Genomic DNA, 20,752 nt, shown 5'->3' on the forward strand with positions numbered 1-20,752 from the left:
GGATTTTGAATGGCAATATATTTCCAAGTCAGGATGGTGCTTGGCGGGGAACTTGCAGGTGGTGGTGTTTCCATGCATCTGCTGTCCTTGTCCTTCTAGGTGGTAGAGGATGCAGGTTTAGAAGGTGCTGTCAAAGGAGCCTTTGTGAGTTGCCGTGCAATGCATCTTGTAGATGGTACACATTGCTGCCACTGTGCATTTGTGGTGGAGGGAGTCGATGTTGAAAGTGGTAGAGGGGACTCTTTGTCCTGGATGGAGTCAAGCTTCTCGAGTGTTGTTGGAGCTGCACTCTTCCAGGCAAGTGGACAGTATTCCATCACCTTTCTGGCTTGTGGCTTGTAAATAGTGGACAGGTTTTGGGGAGTCAGGAGGTGAATTACTCTCTGCAGAATTCCCAGCCTCAGACCTGCACTTGTAGTCAGGGTATTTATATGGCTGGTCCAGTTCAGTTTCTGGTCAATGGTAACCCCCAGGATGTTGATAGTGTGAGATTCAGTGATGGTAATGCCACTGAATGTCAAGGGGAGACAGATTATCTCTTGTTGGAGATGGTATTGCCTGGCACTTGTGTGGTGTGAATGTTATTTGCCACTTAAGAGCCAAAGCCTGAATTTTGTTCAAGTCTTGCTGCATATGGACATGGACTGCTTCAGTAACTGAGGAGTTGTGAATAATGAACATTGTGAAATCTTCAAAGAACATCCCCACTTCTGACCTTATGATGGAAGGAAGGTCATTGATGAAGCAGCTGAAGATGGTTGGACCGAGGACACTACCTTGAGGAGCTCCTGCAATGATGTCCTGGACCTGAGATGATTGATCTCCAACAAACACAACCATCTTCCTTTGTGCTTGGTATGACTCCAACCAGTGAGGAGCTTTCCCCCTGATTTGCATTGACTCCAGTATTGCTAGGATTCCTAGATACCACACTCAGTCATATGCTGATGTCAAGGGCAGTCACTCTTACCTCACGGCTTCAGCTCTTTTGTCCATGTTCAGACTAAGGCTGTCATGAGGTCAGGAGCTGAGTGACCTGGCAGAACCCAAACTGAGCGTCAACTGAGGAGAGGCGTGGGTGAAGAACAGGAGGAGGAGAGGGGTGGTGAGGAATGAGTGGAAAAGAGGGGTAGGTTAGGATCAGGAGGAGTTGAGGAGTGGGTGAGTATTGGGAGGAGGAGAGAGATGGATGAGGAACGGGAGGAGAGGGTTGGTTGAGGAGGAGGAGAAGAGTGGATAAGGAATGGGAGGAGAAGAGAGGTGAGTGAGTGTTATGATCCCAGCTGATATTAATACTGGACAAGTCAGATCCCAGAATAAAACCTGGCTTGATGGATCCTAACTCATTTTTGGAAAGTAGAAAAAAGTTACTAGACAAATTCACAAGAGTCTGCTGTTGAACTTTTAATACAAAAAATAAAATATTTACTAAACGAGAAAAAATGAATGGGAGGAGGAGTGACTGAGGTACAGGAGGACAAGGGGTAGATGAGGAACAGGAGGAGGAGAGGGGTTCTCGAAGAGCAGGAAGAGAACAAGAATAAATCTGTCCCTCACCTGACATCAATACAAGGGTCACTGCATAGTGGCCACGTGTGGGTGCCTTGCTTTGTTTTCCTCCTCATAATTCAGGGAAGCTGGTGTGAATTGCTATGAACTGCACTCCATCTTCAAGTACTTACCTCATGCCATGCTCAGTGTAGCAGTGTAGTGCTGTTAATATTTATTGTTGGATGATATAAACTCTCCATTGCTGATTGGCCATCTGTTATACGCCCCACTTGAATTTTGTTTCTACTGATCTCATTGGAATCCACTCCATTAATTGTCTGACTGGATTTTAATCTTCACTACCTCCACTATTGAAACTACTTGTTTCCAGGAGTAACACATGCCGGGGGATTTGGCCTCATTGATGGCAACAATCGGAACTGGAGGGAAATCCTCTCACACCCACGTGGGACTGCGTGACTTGTGACTCAGGGGCTGCCAGCGCGGGGACCATTTCGAGTGAATTCTACCTGTGGTATTATGTGGGGCACAAGGGCAAGTTTGGCCACGAGTTTCTGGAGCTTGAGTTCAGGCCAGATGGTAAGAGTTGACCGGAATGTCTGGAGCTCACAGTGTGGCTGTGATTCTGGAGCCTGGGGAGGATACGAGGTAGAAGAGGGAAGGCTGGGCCCAGGGACAAGGGCCTCATGCTGCTGCTGCTGAATGTCTCTGAGTCAATGTTCAGAAGCAGCAACAGCTGTAACCCTCCTGCACAGCTCCCTGACTGTTAAAAAATACAGACCTTACAACTCCCTGCACACAGCTTTCTTATAAGCAGGCAATTCAGGGACTTTGAAGCTCAAGGTTCCTGGGATCTAAAGCAGCATCAATATCCCCAAACACCCTGCTTCGTTTGCCTATTGAACATTAATTCCTTGGCTGTGATGGCCTGAGGATGTGAAACACCTTAAAGTGTTTGTATTCCCTGCTGACAGCTTTACATGGAATTTACAGCACAGAAACAGACCATTTGGCCCACCTCATCTATGTTGGTGCTTATATTCCACACAAAGCTCCTCCTACCCTTCGTGATCACACTATCAGGGTAACCTTCAACTTCTTTCTTCCTCCTGTGTTTATCAAGTTCCTTGAATGTATCCACACTAAAATCATTGAATGGTTACAGCACAGGAGTGAATATTCACTGAATATGAATATTCAGCACAAAAACAAAAATATCTGGAAAAACTCAACAGGTCTGACAGCATCGGCGGAGAGGAATACAGTTGACGTTTCGAGTCCATATGACCCTTCATCAGAACTAAGGAAATAGAGAAATGAGGTGAAATATAAGCTGGTAGATGGGGGTGGGACAGGTAGACCTGGATAGGGGGCCAGGGATAGGTGGAGGCAAAGAAGAGATTGCCAAAGATGCCATAGACAAAAGGACAAAGGGGTGTTGACGGTGGTGATATTATCTAAGGAATGTGCTAATGGGGACATTAAGGGTATCAAGCAGGACAAGTTAGTGGCAGATGGCCCTAGTGGGGGTGGGGTGGGAGGAAGGGACCAAAATGGGCTAAAAGGTGGAGATAAAACAATAACCCGAAGATGTGGATGACCGCAAGCATGACCCAGACCTCCCTGCCGCTTGCCATTTCAAAACACCACCCTGCTCTCATGCCCACATGTCCGTCCTTGGCCTGCTGTAATGTTCCAGTGAAGCTCAACGCAAACTGGAGGAACAGCTCCTCATCTTCCGACTAGGCACTTTACAACCTTCCGGACTTAATATCGAGTTCAACAATTTCAGATCATGAACTCTCTCCTCCATCCCCACTCCCTTTCTCCAATAATTTATAATTTAAAAAAATATATAGTTTTCTTTTCCCACCTATTTTAACATGTATTTTGACTTATTGTTTTATCTCCACCTTTTAGCCCATTTCGATCCCTTCCCCCCACCCCACTCGGGCTACCTGTCACTAGCTTGTCCTGCTTGCTACCCTTAATGTCTCCATTAGCACATTCCTTAGGTATTATCACCACTGTCAACACCCCTTTGTCCTTTGGTCTATGACACCTTCGGCAATCTCTTCTTTGCCTCCACCTATCACTGGCCCCTTATCCAGCTCTACCTGTCCAACCCCTTTCTACCAGCTTATATTTCACCTCATTTCTCTATTTCCTTAGTTCTGATGAAGGGTCATACGGACTCGAAACGTCAACTGTATTCCTCTCCACAGATGCTGTTAGGCCTGCTGAGTTTTTCCAGGTGTTTTTGTTCTAGATTTCCAGCATCCGCAGTATTTTGCTTTTATCTTATGAATGTTCAGCACATTGTCTCTGTGTCAGTTCTCGGCAACAGCAACTCAGCTAGTCCCACCCCTCCACCTTTTCCCTGTAGCCCTGTAAATCTTTTCTCTTCAGATAATTATCCAGTTCCCTTCTGAAAGCCTCAATTGAATCTGTCTCCACTACACGCCCAGGCAGTGCATTCCAGATTCAAACTACTTGTTGCATAAAGAAGTTATTCCTCATGTCACCCCTGGTTCTTTTGTTAATCACCTCAGGGTTCTTGACTTTCTGCTGATGGGAAGTTTCTCCCCATTTACTCTATCCAGATCCCTCATGATTTTGAACACGTGTAACAAATCTCCTCTTAACCTTCTGTTCCCCAAGGTGAACAGCCCCAGCTTCTGCCAATCTATCCACAGAACTAAAGTCTCTGATCCGCGGAACCATTTTCGTAAATCGTTCCTGCATCCTTTCAAAAACCTTCACATTGAGGCTAAACCAATGTTTTATGAAGGTTCATAACTCACTTGCTTTTGCACTCTATGCCCCTATTTATAAAACCCAGGATTCAGAATAATTTATTAACTGCTTTCTCAACCTGCCCTGCTACCTTCAATGATTTATACACCCAGGTCCCTCTGCTCTGGCATTCCCTTTAGACTTGTACCCTTTACTTTATGTCACCTCTCTTCCTGTTTTTCTGACCAAAATGTATCACTTCACACTTCCCTCCATTAAATTTCATCTGCCACATGTCTGCCATTCCACCAACCTGTCTATATCCTCTGGAAGTCTATCACTATCCACCTCATATTTCAGAATACTTCCATTACCGAGGCTAGCTTTCACTTCCAGATTTATTAACTGAATTCAACTTCCACCAGCTGCCATGGTGAGATTTGAACCTATGTCCCCAGAGTATTAACCTGGGTCTCTGGATTACTAGTCCAGTGACATTACCACTATGTCACCATCCCCCCTGTCTTTAGCTGATTGCTGAATATTTCTGCAATAAATCAAGAGAAATCTGCATTGTTTGCCCCTTGCCAGTAAGTCGTTGGTGAATACCATGACAAGTCTCGAAGAGGGAGGTGAACCACACTGCTTAAATTAGGGGTGGATCTATTGGTGAGAGCCTGCCACAACAGCAGCAATTGAAAATTCAGTATTACTTTGGCGCAGAAAATTTAAATGACAGATTTGGATCCTATTGAGCCCCAAGCCAGGAAGAGCAGTAAGCCAATTGCATTAGTGGGCATCTAACTGGTTGCCAGTGTGTTTTATTTAACAGTTAGGGATCATTTACTTTTTAAAAAAAAACACTATCTGAAGTAGACTAGAGTGCTTTACACTGAACACAGTTGCTTGCTAAGGTATTGTTTCCCCATATTACGTCTTTTCTAATCAAAGAGCAACTTTTAAAAAATTTATTCTTTCACGAGATGTGCCACTGCTGGCTAGGCCAGCATTTGTTGCCCATTCCTAATTGCCCTCAAGGTGGTGGTGCACCACCTTCTTGCTATAGGGAGCAGTTACATTCACTATAAAGTACATTTTCATGTTTGATATGATTATTTAAAAACGAGAATTCCCCACACTGCAATCTGTAGATACTGCAATTAGAAGCTGCAAATGAGACCTCATAATAATAACAACTTTTGCTCATATAAGCATTGTTTAAGGTAATTAAACATGACAATACACTTCACAGGAGTGTTATCAGACAAAAAATTGACACTGAGACACATAAGGAGATATCAGGACAGGTGCCCAAACTCTTGGTCATTAAGGTAGGATTTAAGGGGCATTTCAAGGGACGTCAGGTAGCGAGTCTAGGAAGGGAATTCCAGAGCATAGGCCATAGAAAACTAGAGGCTCAGTCGCCAATTGAGGAAGGGGGCAAGAAAATTGAGGATGCATATAATGCCCGAGTTAGAGGAACGTAAGGTTTTCATAAGGTTGTAGAACTGGAGTTGGTTACAGGAAGGGGTGAGGCAATGGAGGGATTTGAACGAGGAAGAGATAAAAGCAAAACACTGCAAATGCTGGAAATCTGAAATAAAAACAGAAAGCGCTGGTCTGGCAACATCTGTGAAGAGCAAAACAGAGTTAATGAGTCGAATGTGACTTCTTCAGAACTGAAGGAGGATAGAAGTATGATAGGTTTTATGCTGTCGAAAGCAGGGGGCAGTGGGGAGGGGTAGGAAGAACAAAAGGGAAGGTCTGGGATAAGGTAGAGGAGGGGAGAGATTAAATGACAAAGATGTCATGAAACAAAGGGCAAAGGGAGCAGTAATAGTTGCAGTAAAGAAACAAAGCATTGGTTCAGAGTGAGGGTAAATGCCCAACTAATGAACAGCTCTGTCCAAAAACAAAAACATGGAAAACAAAATTCGGCACATGGCAAAAAAAAAATCATCAAAATGGGGGACAGAGTTCATAGCTAGAAATTGTTGAACTCAATGTTGAGTCCAGGAAGTTGTAAAGTACCTAATCGGAAGATGAGAAAGAGATAACTTAACTGACATCAATGAAACACAGGAGAGAAATGGCTATTGGTGGAAGTGGTAAATTTCTATCAATCTCCCTGCCAATGGTACTAACTCACAAAAAGACAGTTCAACATCTGGCAGTCACCTTCTTGGACCTCCCAACATGGCTATTCTTCAGGTGTGAACCCATGGCTATCCAACTGCATGGGAAAATCACAACTGAGCTCAATTCTGTCCTTACTGATGCCTACTGCTTAAATGCTTTCCAATGAGAATCTGTGGACAAGAGTTTAAATTGGGCTGTGAAAAAATATTGATTTTGGTTTATTTCCATGGATTAGAAAGTAGTTTCATGCATCAGTGAGTGAGGAGGCCAAGAAGGAGAGCCAGGGTGTCGCTGTAGTTCATTCCCTGCAACTATTGAGATAATCTGAAAGGAGCCATCCTGAGTAAGTACCTTTAATAATAATAAAAATAAAATTAGATACTGACCTGCTCTGGAGAGAGAAAAGTTACAGGGGTTATCACCTCATAAGCAATTTGAACAGAAGCTCCACCCATGTCCAGTATGCCAACCGTCCGCTTGCGAATCACAGGGCCTTGGTTGGGATTGCTGGACACAGTTACGGCAACACGCGTATCAGCATCTAAAAATAGGTAAGAACGAGAAAATAAAGAGGCCGTGATCAGATCAGCGATCTGTTAAAATCTGATAAACTTTTCAGTCCAGCATGAATGCAACTTAAAAAGGAAAAAATTTGTTCTTGGGACGTGGGTGTCACTGGCAAGGGCAGCATTTATTGCCCATTCCTAACTGCCCTTGAGAAGGTGGTGGTGAGCTGCCTTCTTGAGCCGCTACAGTCCATGTGATGTAGGTACACCCACAGTGCTGTTAGGGAGGGAGTTCCAGGATATTGACCCAGTGTCAGTGGAGGAACGGCGATATATTTCAAAGTCAGAATGGTGAGTGACCTGGAGGGGAACTTGCAGATGGTGGTGGGGCTTCCATTTGTCTGTTGCCTTTGCCCTTCTAGGTGGTAGAGGTTGTGGGGTTGGAAGGTGTTGTTGAAGGAGCCTTGGCAAGTTTTTTTTTTATACATTAGCAGGATGTGGGCTTCGCTGGCCGAGCCAGCATTTATTGCCCATCCCTAGTTGCCCTTGAGAAGGTGGTGGTGAGCTGCCTTCTTGAACCGCTGCAGTCCATGTGGTGTAGGTATACCTACAATGCTGTTAGGAAGGGAGTTCCAGCACTTTGACCCAGTAACAGTGAAGGATACATATTTCCAAGTCAGGATGGTGAATGACTTGGAGGGGGACTTCCAGGTGGTGCTGTTCCCATCTATTTGCTACCTTTGTCCTTCTAGATGATAGTGGTTGTGAGGTTGGAAGGTGCTGTTGAAGGAGCCTTGGTGAATTCCTGTAGTGCATCTTGTAGAAGGTACATAGTGCTGCAACTGTGCATCAGTGGTGGAGGGAGTGAATATTTGTGGATGTGGTGCCAGTCAAGCAGGCTGCTTTGTCCTGGATGGTGTCAAGCTTCTTGAGTGCTGTGGGAGCTGCACTCATCCAGGCAAGTGGGGAGCCATCACACTCCTGACTTGTCCCTTGTAGATGGTGGACAGACATTGGGAAGTCGGAGGTGAGTTACTCATTGCACAATTCCTAACCTATGGCCTGCTCTTGTAGCTACAGTATTTCTATGGCTAGTCCAGTTCAGTTTTTGGTCAATGGTAACCCCCCCAGGATGTTGATAGTGGGGGTTTCAGCGATGGCAATGCCATTGAACATCCAGGGGCAATGGCTGGATTCCCTCTTGTTGGAGATGGTCATCGCCTGACACTTGTGTGGCACGAATGTTACTTGCCACTTGTCAGCTCAAGCCTGGATATTGTCCAGGTCTCGCTACACTTGGACATGGGCTGCTTCAGTATCTGAGGAGTCATGAATGGTGCTGAACGTTGTGCAATCATCAGCGAACATCCCCACTTCTGACATTATGATGGAAGGAAGGCATTGATGAAGCAGCTGAAGATGATTAGGCCGAGGACACGACCCTGAGCAACTCCTGATGTCCTGGAGCTGAGATGACTGACCTCCAACAACCACAGCCATCTTCCTTTGTGCTGGGTGTGACTCCAACCAGCAGAGAGTTTTCTCCCTGATTCCCACCGACTCCAGTTTTGCTAGGGCTCCTTGATGCCACACTGGGAACACCGTGCATCTTGTAGACGGTACACGCTGCTGCCACTGTGCATCAGTGGTGGAGGGAGTAAATGTTTAAGGTGGTGGATGGGATGCCAATCGAGGGGGGCTGCTTTGTCCTGGATGGTGTTGAGCTTATTGAGTGTTGTTGAAGCTGCACTCATCCAGGCAACTGGAGATTATTCCATCACACTCCTAACTTGTGCCTTGTAGATGGTGGGCAGGCTTTGGGGAGTCAGGAGGTGTGTTACCCGCTGCAGGATTCCTAGCATCTGACCTGCTCTTGTAGCTATAGTAGTTATGTGGCTAGTCCAGTTCAGTTTGTGGTCAATGGTTTTTAGTATCTAACCGGTTTTGCTGATGGATGTAATTTATCCAGTAATTTAAGGTAATAAGGCGAACAGGTGTTGGGTATTGTTTAGTGAATCAGACTCAGGTGCTTATATAAAGAAGAGTCAGCCAGCATTAGGTGGTTAGTGTTAGAAAGGAAAAGTAAGCTCTATGGCAAGCAATAAATAGCCTCCACCAAAGCATCTTAGTCTCAATGTCTTCTTCACAACCAGGCTTGGGAATTGTACTGACATTTGGTAGCTGAGAATGAGTGCCTGAAAGTGAAGACTGGAGACTAAGATTTACTTCCAGACAGAAGGCTAGTATTGGAGTTCATTTTTTTTGAAAGAAGACTGTAATTGGAGACTCTTTGAAGAAAGATGACTGAAATCAGGTATAGGGTGGCAGGATATAATTTTCCATTACTGTTTTGTGAACCTTATGATCAATGGAAAAATGTATGGACGTGGATTATGACTGTACCGAAATGAAAACAAGACTTGGAACTCGGCGCTCAGGTACTAGACAATGAATAAGGTTTGGGCATTCTCTTGAGATTCATGGATAAAATTTACTTGCAAATGACTTGAGTGCCTATGAGGTGTGTTTGGACATTTGGCAGACCAAATTGGGAATTCCACTGGCAATGGTAACCCCAGGATGTTGATAGGGGCCATAAATAAATAAGGCCATTTGAGCCATCATTTTGCTGCTTCCAACAACCACCAATCCGCACCATCAATGATTCTCCCCTACTGAGCTGGGTTGAGGTGGGAAGCCGGGGTGTGGTGTGGGGAAGTGAAAACGCTCACAATAAAGTTCTCCATGTCGTCTGCGGCAAGTCAAAGAAAAATGCCAGGGTGTCGATCTACGTTTTGTTTGTTATTCAGCTCCGACAGCTGTGAGAGTTTCCTGTGACCCAGGACAATGGAAACCATAATGGTTATCTAAATCTGCCCTTGGAACGTTCAGTTCCTTTCTTAATCAGATATTTCTCAAGTTATTTTAAAGCCAGAATGCAACAAACTTAATGTTGCTCAAATTAACTTGAAATTCAGACTGTGCGCTGACTGAAGGCAGCTGCCATGTCGAGCATGGTTAGGGTTAGGACTTCAATCCAACCCAGACTAATGGAATGAAGCTGTCCTCTCTCACCAGAAAGGGCTCTGAAGGCTAAATTATGAGGAGGGGTTACATAAAATAGGCCTGAATTCCCTGGATTATAGAAGGTTAAGTAATTTGAGGATTTTTTTAGGATTTTGAAAGGCACTTATAGGGTTGGATAAAGAAAAACATTTTCTCCTGCTAATGGCAGAACAAGGAAACACGACCTTAAAATCAGGCACACCAACAAGGAGAGAAGTTAGCAAACACATCTTCTTACACTAGGTGGTAGAAGTGTAGAACAACCTCTTCCACAAACAGCAGTAGATGCTAGCTTGGTTTAGAACTTTAAATTTGAAATCCATTGATTTTTTTTCTACTTTGAGGGCTTTAATGGATTGAGAGCCAAAATGGGTAAATGCAGTTAGAATAAGGATCAGCCATGAACGATCTCATTGAAGGACCAAAGGCTAGAGGGGCTAAATCGCTAACTGCTCTCCGATGTTCTTGGATCTAGGCTTTGTTCATCCTTTTTGAGTGCGGAGTCCTAACAGGCTGGTCACAGTTACTTGTCTTTTAAAGATCTGAAGGATTTTATGTACTTTTCAAAACAGACACGTGTGAAATTAGGGGATTCTGAAAGGATGTTGGTGGTTGTGCAAACATTTCCTGCAAAAATAACTTTTTGGAGACTAAAATAAAGCAGTAAACATGAAACAGAAACTGGCCGAGCCAGAATGAGGAAGAAAAACAACTTGCTTTTAGGTAACACTTAGAGGAAAAACAAGCCAAAATACTTCATAGGGGAAGAAGAGGACAAATGGCAGAAAGTAGGAGAGAAGTCCTAGCATGTAGCACAGTTGAAGAAGTAGGTTTCAAAATGGTTTTAGAAAACAGTAAAGAAAATAACCAAACAGAGGTTTGGGAAGAAAACTCCAGAGGAAAAGGGGAATGAAGCTGAAATCTGCTGCTAGCGAAGCAAAGAGGAGGTACGGCAGAGAGATGGGTGACTGGTGTCAAGAATGGTGTTGGATGCAGACTAGAATAGATATCAGGGGTCAGGGTCGGGTTAGGGAGGTCTCCACCAACCCCATGGAGGAATTTGAAACTTATTAACAGGTGGACTTACCATCTTCAATATGGTCAAATCGTCCAAGAACAAAGTTGATTCCAATCCAGGCATAGACTCCTGTCAATATAATTCTACAAGTCAGCAACAAAATTAAATCAGTAAAATAATACATCAGAGTGCTTCAGAATACAACACTTAAGATTGGAGAAACAAGGGTTGTTCTCCTTGGAGTGAAGGAGATGGAGGGGGCATGGGGGGTAGATTTGATCAAGGTGTATAAGATTATGACAGGTTTAGATAAGGTAGACAAACAAATGCTGTTCCCATTAGCTGATGGTACAAGGACTAGGGGGACACAGATTTAAGGTTTTGGGCAAGAGATGCAGGAGGAATGTGAGGAAGACCTTTATGCAGAGAGTGGTAATGACCTTGCACACACTGCCCATGAGGACGGTGGAAGCAGAGACAATCATTGATCCCAATAGGAAATTGGATAGGCACATAAAGGAAACAAACTCGCAGGGTTGCAGTTTAGAGTAGGAGGACTGGGACTAACTGGATTGCTCCACAGAGAGCCAGTATAGACTTGATGGACTGAATGGCCTCCTTCTGAGACACAAATAACTCTATGACCTCAGTAATATAAAAGAGGATTGCAAGAGTTTTTTTTAGATATATAAAGGGTAAGAGAGAGGCAAAAGTGGACATTGGGCCGCTGGAAAATGATGCTGGAGAAGTAATAATGGGGAACAAAGAAATGGCGGAGGAACTGAATAGGTACTTTGTGTCAGTCTTCACTGAGGAAGACATGAGTAACATCCCCAAAATTCAAGAGAGTTGGGGGGCAGAGGTGAGTATGGTGGCCATTACCAAGGAGAAGGTGCTAGGAAAACTGAAAGGTCTGAAGGTGGATAAATCACCTGGACCAGATGGATTACACCTCAGAGTTCTGAACGAGATAGCTGAAGAGATAGTGGAGGCATTAGTGGTGATCTTTCAGGAATCACTGGAGTCAGGGAGGGTCCCAGAAGACTGGAAAATCGCTATTATAACCCCCCTGTTTAAGAAGGGAGTGAGCCAAAAGACGGGAAATTACAGGCCGATTAGCCTGACCTCAGTCATTGATAAGATTTTAGAATCCATTATTAAGGATGAGATTTCAGAATATTTGGAAGTGCATGGTAAAATAGGGCAAAGTCAGCACAGTTTCATCAAGGGGAGGTCATGCCTGACAAATCTGTTAGAACTCTTTGAGGAGGTAATGAGCAGGTTAGACAAAGGAGAGCCAATGGATGCTGTCTACTTGGACTTCCAGAAGGCCTTTGACAAGGTGCCGCACAGGAGGCTGCTCAGTAAGATAAGAGCCCATGGTGTTAGAGGCAAGGTACTAGCATGGATAGAAGATTAGCTGTCTGGCAGGAGGCAGAGAGTGGGGATAAGGGGGTCCTTCTCAGGATGGCGGCTGGTGACTGGTGGAGTTCCGTAGGGGTCAGTGTTGGGACCACAACTTTTCACTTTATACATTAATGATCTAGACGAAGGAACTGAGGGCATTCTGGCTAAGTTTGCAGATGATACAAAGATAGGTGGAGGGACAGGTAGTATTGAGGAGACAGGGAGGCTGCAGAGGGATTTAGACAGTTTAGGAGAATGGGCAAAGAAGTGGCAGATGGAATACAACGTGGGGAAGTGTGAGGTCATGTACTTTGATAGGAAGAATAGAGGCATTGACTATTTTCTAAATGGGGAGAGAATTCAGAAATCTGGAGTGCAAAAGGACTTAGGCATCCTAGTCCAGGATTCTCAAGGTTAACTTGCAGGTTGAGTTGGTAGTTAGGGAGGCAAATGCAATGTTGATATTTATTTCGAGAGGACTAGAATATAAAAGCAGGGATGTGCTGCAGAGGCTTTATAAGGTTCTGGTCAGACCATATTTAGAATATTGTGAGCAATTTTGGGCCCCGTATCTCAGGAAGGATGTGCTGGCCCAGGAGAGGGTCCAGAGGAGGTTCACGAGAGCGATCCCAGGAATGAAAGGCTTAACATATGAGGAACGTTTGAGGACTCTGAGTCTATACTCGATGGAGTTTAGAAGGATGAAAGGGGATCTGATTGAAACTTACAGAATACTGAAAGGCCTGGATAGAGTGGACGTAGGGAAAATGTTTCCATTAGTAGGAGAGACTAGGACCTGAGGGCACAGCCTCAGAGTAAAAGAAAGACCTTTTAGGTCAGAGATGAGGAGAAACTTCTTTAGCCAGAGATTGGTGAATCTATGGAATTCATTGCCACAGAAGGCTGTGGAGGCCAGGTCATTGTATGTATTTAAGACCGAGATAGATAGGTTCTTGATTGGTAAGGGGATCAAAGGTTACGGGGAAAACGCGGGAGAATGGGGTTGAGAAACTTATCAGCCATGATTGAATGGTGGAGCAGACTTGGTGGGCCAAATGGCCTAATTTCTGCTCCTATGTCTTATGGTCACTAGTCTCTCACACTGCACTGGATCCACAACTTGAGCCTTTTTTGAGAGAGGGAGGGAAAAATTAATTGCAGTAGAATTCCTTCCTTTTGTCATGTCTTAATTATCCCATGGTGTACACATCATGGACTCCGATAAGAAGGCTGAAAGGTGACTGTAAACAACAGAATGCTAATGTAAAGCTTTGCGTGGCTGACAGAAACCATTTGAACAACCCGCAAACATTTGCTGTTGAAGATATTAACAATGTAGGAAAGTTATCAGTGGACGGTTCAGGCCTATGAGATTGTACTCCAGCAAAGGGTTAGGACATTGGCAAGAGAAGGCAGCGAGGGAATTAGATCGGCAAAATAAAATGCAGCGTAGATTAAGCTGTTTAACAACTGTGCACTGCAGACGCAATGGTCCAAACGGTCTCCTGCACTGTAATGATTGTGGTTTGCAATAGCCTTGATTGCTACAGTTTAGCTGGGTCATGTGGTATTTGCAAAGAAAATAGTGAGCTTACACCTCCAGTCCCCTACAAGTCAAAAATCTCCACTTTATAGGAACATATACTAATGGTAGAACTTAACACACATGAAGAGACATTTTCAGTGATTCAGCCTGAGTAGTGAGACAACCTTAGCAATTACGATGAAAAGTCTGTTTCACTATAGGTTACAATGTTTATGTTTAACCATTGACTGCTTCCGTACGCATGGCCTGATATTCTGTCAGTTTCTACAAGACAAGTATCAGAACAGAAATCCAAAAGGTAATGGGAGGAACTTAAAGTATTGAGAAAAAACACTTTTAATTTAAAGAAAAAGTTTAATTTGGCCTATTCTGACTGTACTTTTCAACAGGAACACTGCACAATTTGAAGATGAGATGCTATCAAGTTTGTCTACAAGGGTGGTTAAATTACTGAGATGAGCAATCATTGCTCAATGATTACTGGAACCACATTTGGAAGGGGTGTGGGTTATTTAATAAAAAAAATGATTATATCTTTAAGGGGAAAAACAAAAGGAAAATCTGAAAGCTAATGGAATCCAAGATACCCTAATATAAAATAAAAACACAAAATACTGGAAAAACTAAGCAGGTCTGGCAGCATCTGTCGTGAGAGAAACAGAGTTAACGTTTTGAGTCCATATGATTCTTCAGAGCTCTGAAGAATGGTAATACGGATTCGAAGCATAAACTCTGTTTTTCTCTCTCCAAAGGTGCTGCCAGACCTGCTGAGTTCTTCCAGCATTTTCTGTGTTTTTATTTCAGATTTCCAGCATCTGCAGTATTCTGCTTTTACCCTAATATAGAGCACATTTTCACACATTTACCCAGCTTCAGAAGTAAACAGTGCTGGTGACCCAGATATCAACTGTATTAATGCTGAACTGTAATAGCACTCACATTCGTCGGGGTTATTTGGATCAGCACAGTGACAGGACCCATGTAGCTGCTGATTGTGATTCTCAGCTCACCAAAATATACGATTAACTTGCTAGGTATCACAAAATCACTGATTCAAATATTTTTGAAAAAAGAACATTACAATATGGGTGTTTTGCTGCAGCAAAGCTTAAGGGCTTTTACAACCACGTAAGGAAACTAAGCAAGCTGGATTGCTGCCAGACCATACTGACTGCTGCAAGCTTAAGTTTTGCAGAGTATTTCGGTTCATTGCCCCTATTCTCTCCCCAGCCATCCTGCTACTGTTGGTCCAAATGATTATTTCCTACGTAGGAACATGGATGAGTATTCGACTGGAGAAAGAAAGAACAAACTTGCACACCTACAGTGCCTTTCATGACCTCAGGACATTCCAAAGCGCTTTATGGCCAAAAAAAGTACTTTTTGAAGTGTAGTCACTTGTAATGTAGGAAATGCAGCAGCCAATATATGCACAGCAAGATTCCACAAACAGCAATGATGATCAGGTAACCTTTGTCTTAGAGGCCTTGGTGTCGGGCTAAATGTTGACCAAGATACTGGGGATTCTTCTCTGCCATGGGATTTTTTTTATGTACACTTGAGAGAACAGACAGGGCCTTGTTTTACCGTCTCAACTGATAGAGTAGCACTGGGAGTGTCAGCCCAGATTTTGTGTTCAAGACTCTGGAGTGGAGCTTGAACCCAGAACCTTCTGGCTGAGGGGTGAGAAAGCCACTGAGAGCCATGGCTGACACAAAGCTCAAGACTGAGCCCAATCTCATCCTCAGCTGATATCCAAATCTGCACTTTCATGGAGCAACCACCAGAAAAATAATCATGGGTAACAGGAATTGAGGGGCCTAGTGGCCTACTCTTGCTCATAATTTGTATGTTCTCAACAGCTCCCTATAGTGTGTCAACTGGATCACCTAACTACGTACAGATTGGGAGTCTCACTTGGGGCCCGTTTGTCTGCAGTGATTTGAGACTATGCCAGTGGTGCATGTGGCCTCTCTGCCTTTAGCGGGGTATTTGTAATTTTTAGCAAGAATTCAAAGCTTGCCTTGAGCTACCACTTCTTCATATTTCACTACGTGTTAATAGTCTTACCTACAGACCTGTGAACCGACACGTACGCTACTACAGTGTTGTGGTTCTGTACTCTAAAAATATAACAAGCATAAAATTTGCATTTTAAATTACAAAACATACATGAATTCAACCAGAGAACCTTGCAAACTGGTTAATTTACAACAACTAATTTAACAAATCAAAATCAAAACAAGCCTGGAACTCTAATTTCATGCCTGACTACTTTTGACCTTTGCTACTGAGCCACGTGAAATATTTACAAGGGTTCAATTATTCATGATTCAGATGCAGAATATCTGCAAATTTCCTGATCCTTCAGTGTGTCCAATGTGAAGTGTAACTATCACAGCGACTCTATGTGGGAAAAGCATTAAATTCAGTCATGTCAGAATTAAATGCACTTTATAAAGTAGTCCAGGATTAGATTCGAGTCAATGCCCTAGGAACTGGAGTAGGTCATTCAGTGCCTTGAGCCTGTTCCACCATTCAACTAGAATGTGGTAGATCTGTAATCTTGATTCCTTAACCCTCAACATGCTGATCTAACGAAACACAACCATCTGAGTTCTGAAAGTTTCAACTGAACCTCCAATAGCTTATCCGAGGGAAAGGGAATTGCAGGTTTCCATCGACAGGAATATCTGCAAAAGGTAAAAAAGAACTGCTGATATATCTAGAACTTCTCTCTACTGATGCTTACTCTACGTTTGGTATTTCCAGCATTTTCTTTTATTGTTTCAGATTTCCAACATTACTAGTTCTTTTTGACCTTTTGTTTATATTTCTGACACTGGGCACCTGAGATGTATTTGGTTTGTTTTTGATTGCACTGGTATCCAGACACAACTGGAAAGCCGACACCCTGTTTATATTCCCCACACAGAAATCCATAGAAGTAGCTTCAATTCCTCCAGGACAGAGTGTACACGTTCTCTCTCTAAATAATCCACTTGCCTAAGGCCAAAGAAATTAGAAACAGGTTAGCAAGACCCAGGGATCATGCGTTAACTGGCTAAAACAGTGCAGAGCATTGGTGAGTAATTTGGTGCTTACCCAATGAGGGTGGCCCTACATGCCACTTGTCCAATGAAGACCACCATCTTTTGTTTGGTGTTGGTAGTGGGGGATTGGAATATAAAATGTTGCTGACAAGAAGCCAATTTTAAGTTGCAATGCTGATTAGATGAACCACAATACACACCTTCTTGTTTACCGGAAATCACCTCTGCGTGGGATTCAGAAAACAGGAAGTCAAATTCGACTGGCACATCAGTGTAAAGGTCCTCAAGAATGGCACCCTGTTGGCTGGAGAGGTGCAACACATTTAAATTCAGATAACTTTCCTCATAACATTATTTTATTTTTAGGATTAATTAATTAAGTGCTTATAGGCCTGAATAGCTACAATCCTTCTAGTGTACTCCCACTGGAACTTCAGTAGCAGTGGCCTTGATATTCTCAGTCCAAGCCTTCAGACAGGCTTTCCAATTGGGGGGGCAGCAACTTGCTCTAGCAGGAGGCTCCACTTACCCTAGCAGCAGACTCAAAGCAGGCATACCCCATCAATGAATGAAAGGCAGATGTGGGACCCATTTGAGGGCAATGTTGTGATTTTACAGGTAAATGTTTTAAAACATTTTAAAAGATAGGGGAAGGGGGACTTGGGTTGAGGTAAAAAAAATCAATTTGCACCCCCCACACCCCACTTTCTCTTAAACTGGGCATTCTGGCCTTGTTGATACAGGCGGAGCTCCAGATTCCACATCCCTGTCTCTCCCCCACCCCACCAACACCCCTTCCGTGCATAGACACCCATTATTGGACAGCAAGGTGGAGAATCTCCCTCTGACAATGGAAAATCTCCAGCAGAGGTCCTCAGCGAACACAGATTGGTACTTGTGATGAGCTGTACCCGATCATGGATTTGCAGAGCCTGTGTTACGTTCTTAACTACATGTTGTGTTTGATTCCACATCTGAAGATTGAAAGGCAGCTAGCACCAAAAAAAAGCTGAACCACTGATCACAAATATATATCTGGAAGACAGCACAGCAGAGGGAAGGGTTTTTATTTAAACAGGAGTGCGGGTCTAGGGGAAGGGTGCGGTGGGGGGGGGGGGGTGGCGGGGGAGAAAGATTTTTCTTGCTCAAATATGCTTTGTCAGCTCATATTGTAGTCTCACAATCCAGATATCTCCAATGTGGCCCTCAGCCCAGTCTGCAGTTAAGGGTTGTCTGTGTTTGCATTGGGGCTGTCCCACAATCAAAATTACCAAAAAAGGTCCAACAGGGACCAGACTTAAAGGATCTTCAAGTCAGTGACTAAAATTGATGTTTTAAACAAAATGTCAAAGGAATCCCTGGTAAAGACATTTAGTCTCTTCTATAGTACAGGGAAGTATTTCAAACAAAAATCTAAAACCCCTGGCCTTCTCTTCCTCTTTAAGACTGAATTTAGAGCCGACTTGAGGGCATAGTTGGAAAACCTAGTGAAAATGTTCCGTATATACTAGGGAGTTCTGTACACACCAGGGAGTTCCCTGGTTCAGTCCCTGGTCTTTGAAAAATAAATATGCTGAGTTAGCTGATCTCAGTCAAGGGGGCAGTAGTGGACTGTGGCCCCTAACAGAGATGGGTGTACAGAGGTAATGTCATTGGGCTAGTAATCTAGAGTGTCCTGGGAACACAGATTCAACTCCCACCACAGTAACCAGTGGAATTTAAATTTAAATCTAGTCTCAGTATCTATCATCAATTGTTGTAAAAAAAAACAATGCCCTTTAGGGAAGGAAATCTTCCATCCTTTCTTGGTCTGGCCTGCATGTGACTCCAGACCCTCCTCCCAGCAATGTGATTCTTAACTGCCCTCTGAAATGGCCTAGCAAGCCACTCAGTTCAAGGGCAATTAGGGATGGGCAACAAATGTTGGCCTTGCCAGTGATGCCCACATTCCACTAGGTGAGGAATAATTCCAGCTCCAGATTACCAGACAGAGATTAATACTGAGCTACTGTGCATGTATGACTATGACACTGACCGCCTTGCAGACACTCACTGGAATGTGACCTTGGAGGAAAGTTACACCTGTCGACCTCCATACTAACAAGCATCACCTTCACGAGAAGAGGGATTTTTTTAATGCAGATAAGCCTAACAATGGTCTCATTACAAGCAAAGCACATCTTATGAACAGTAATTTCAAAGTATTTTTAAACATAGTCAATAATTTAATTTACTGAGAAGTGCCAGTGAAATTCTTCTGGCTGCAATTGCAATACCTTTCTGGTAGCAGTCTCATTCCAGCAGTGCACAGGATGTACAACGGTGTCTCTTTGTGCTTTGCAACAGGAACATGTCCAGCGGCAAACCTCAGCAGAGGACGGAGATAATCCGTGGCTTTCTCTGGAGAGGAGGCCAGTGTCGAGATGCCTGGAACAGCAGTGCAATGAACGCTTATTAAAATATTAAGTTTTGTGACAACACTTGTGAGATCTCAATCGTGCAAGGCAAGCACACACTCATTGATGTTCAATGTCTTTGTCACAGTTTCACAGGAAAGGTGAAGTTCTCCAGTGTTACCCAATGCAGCTTATCCACATGCTACCTCCTGCTGGTCCACAATCGCTGTTCCAGCCTTCAACACACCTTATTCTGAATCTCTGGAACCTCCCCGCCCAAACCACTTTTCACCTCTCTGTTTTCTTTAAAACCTTGTAATCTTTTCAACTGTGCTTTTAGTCACCCCTTGCCATTACACCTGAAAGTCCATTTCTCCTCTGTGAACAGTCTTGACAGGTTTCTCTACAATGAAGGCCATATAGATGTAGGTTACAGGTATGCAATATTCTTGAGTTGCTTCTGATTTGTTCCCTTCATTGCTGTCAAATTTCTTGTAGTAAACCATAATATTCTCAGTGTGCAATACAATAAGCAAAACAAATATTCAGGAATAAGAAGACCCTTTGATTGGGACAAGTTTATTATAATGAGCACAGGTCCATGCAGACCCAGTTCGACTTATGTTCTGTGCTGAATTAGTTGATCCCAACTGGTGTGACACAAAGGTTTAGCAGTTAGCCTCAGTGCCTGAGTTTTGGAGGAAATGACCAATCTAGATCACTATACCAGCAGCCCTGCTGATTTCTGAAGAGGCTGTTGCCAGCAAAAGATTTCTTTCTCCCTCAGGTCCTAACTGCTCATTTCCAGTTGTTTTAATTTTACACCAGGATTACACTCATTGCACTCCAGTTATTTAAAAAAAAACCAGCCTCACACATAGTCAATAGCTGCTGTTTATAACAATCTCAGTTAATGCATTGATATAATGAACCTGATATACGTAAAAGCAAAAAAACTGCGGATGCTGGAAATCCAAAACAAAAACAAAAATACCTGGAAAAACTCAGCAGGTCTGGCAGCATCTGTGGAGAGGGACACAGTTAATGTTTCGAGTCCATATGACTCTTCAACAGAACTAAGGAAAAATAGAAAAGAGGTGAAATATAAGCTGGTTTAAGAGGTGGGAGGTGGAGGTGGGGGTGGGGGTGGGGGTGGGGGTGGGGGGGGGGGGGGGGGGGGGGGTGGGGACAAGTAGAGCTGGATAGAGGGCCAGTGAAAGGTGGAGATAACCAAAAGATGTCATAGATAAAAGGACAAAGAGGTGTTGAAGGTGGTGATATTATCTAAGGAATGGGCTAATAGGTAACATTAAGGGTAGAAAGTAGGAGGAGCAAGGTACAGATGGTCCTGGTGAGGGTGGGGTGGGGGGGAA

General features: G+C 43.7%; 1 protein-coding gene across 3 annotated transcripts in view; it reads right to left on the minus strand.

The window, feature by feature from the left end:
* The window catches only part of LOC121289975 (ectonucleoside triphosphate diphosphohydrolase 4-like), a 105,599-nt gene that overhangs the window by 43,745 nt on the left and 41,102 nt on the right, over window positions 1–20,752 (minus strand). For all 3 annotated transcript variants that reach the window (XR_005945687.1, XM_041210001.1, XM_041210000.1), the window contains exons 5-8: window positions 19,260–19,410; window positions 17,184–17,287; window positions 11,047–11,106; window positions 6,774–6,928 (exon numbers count right to left, since the gene is read on the minus strand). Coding sequence is in view for 2 of the 3 variants with exons in the window: in XM_041210001.1 (XP_041065935.1) it covers window positions 6,774–6,928; window positions 11,047–11,106; window positions 17,184–17,287; window positions 19,260–19,410 (470 nt within the window). In the remaining variant the exon portion in view is untranslated. The remainder of the gene's footprint in view (window positions 1–6,773; window positions 6,929–11,046; window positions 11,107–17,183; window positions 17,288–19,259; window positions 19,411–20,752) is intronic.

The sequence above is a fragment of the Carcharodon carcharias genome, chromosome 17 (genome assembly GCF_017639515.1).
Source record: "Carcharodon carcharias isolate sCarCar2 chromosome 17, sCarCar2.pri, whole genome shotgun sequence".
In the NCBI taxonomy this organism is placed as follows: domain Eukaryota; kingdom Metazoa; phylum Chordata; class Chondrichthyes; order Lamniformes; family Lamnidae; genus Carcharodon; species Carcharodon carcharias.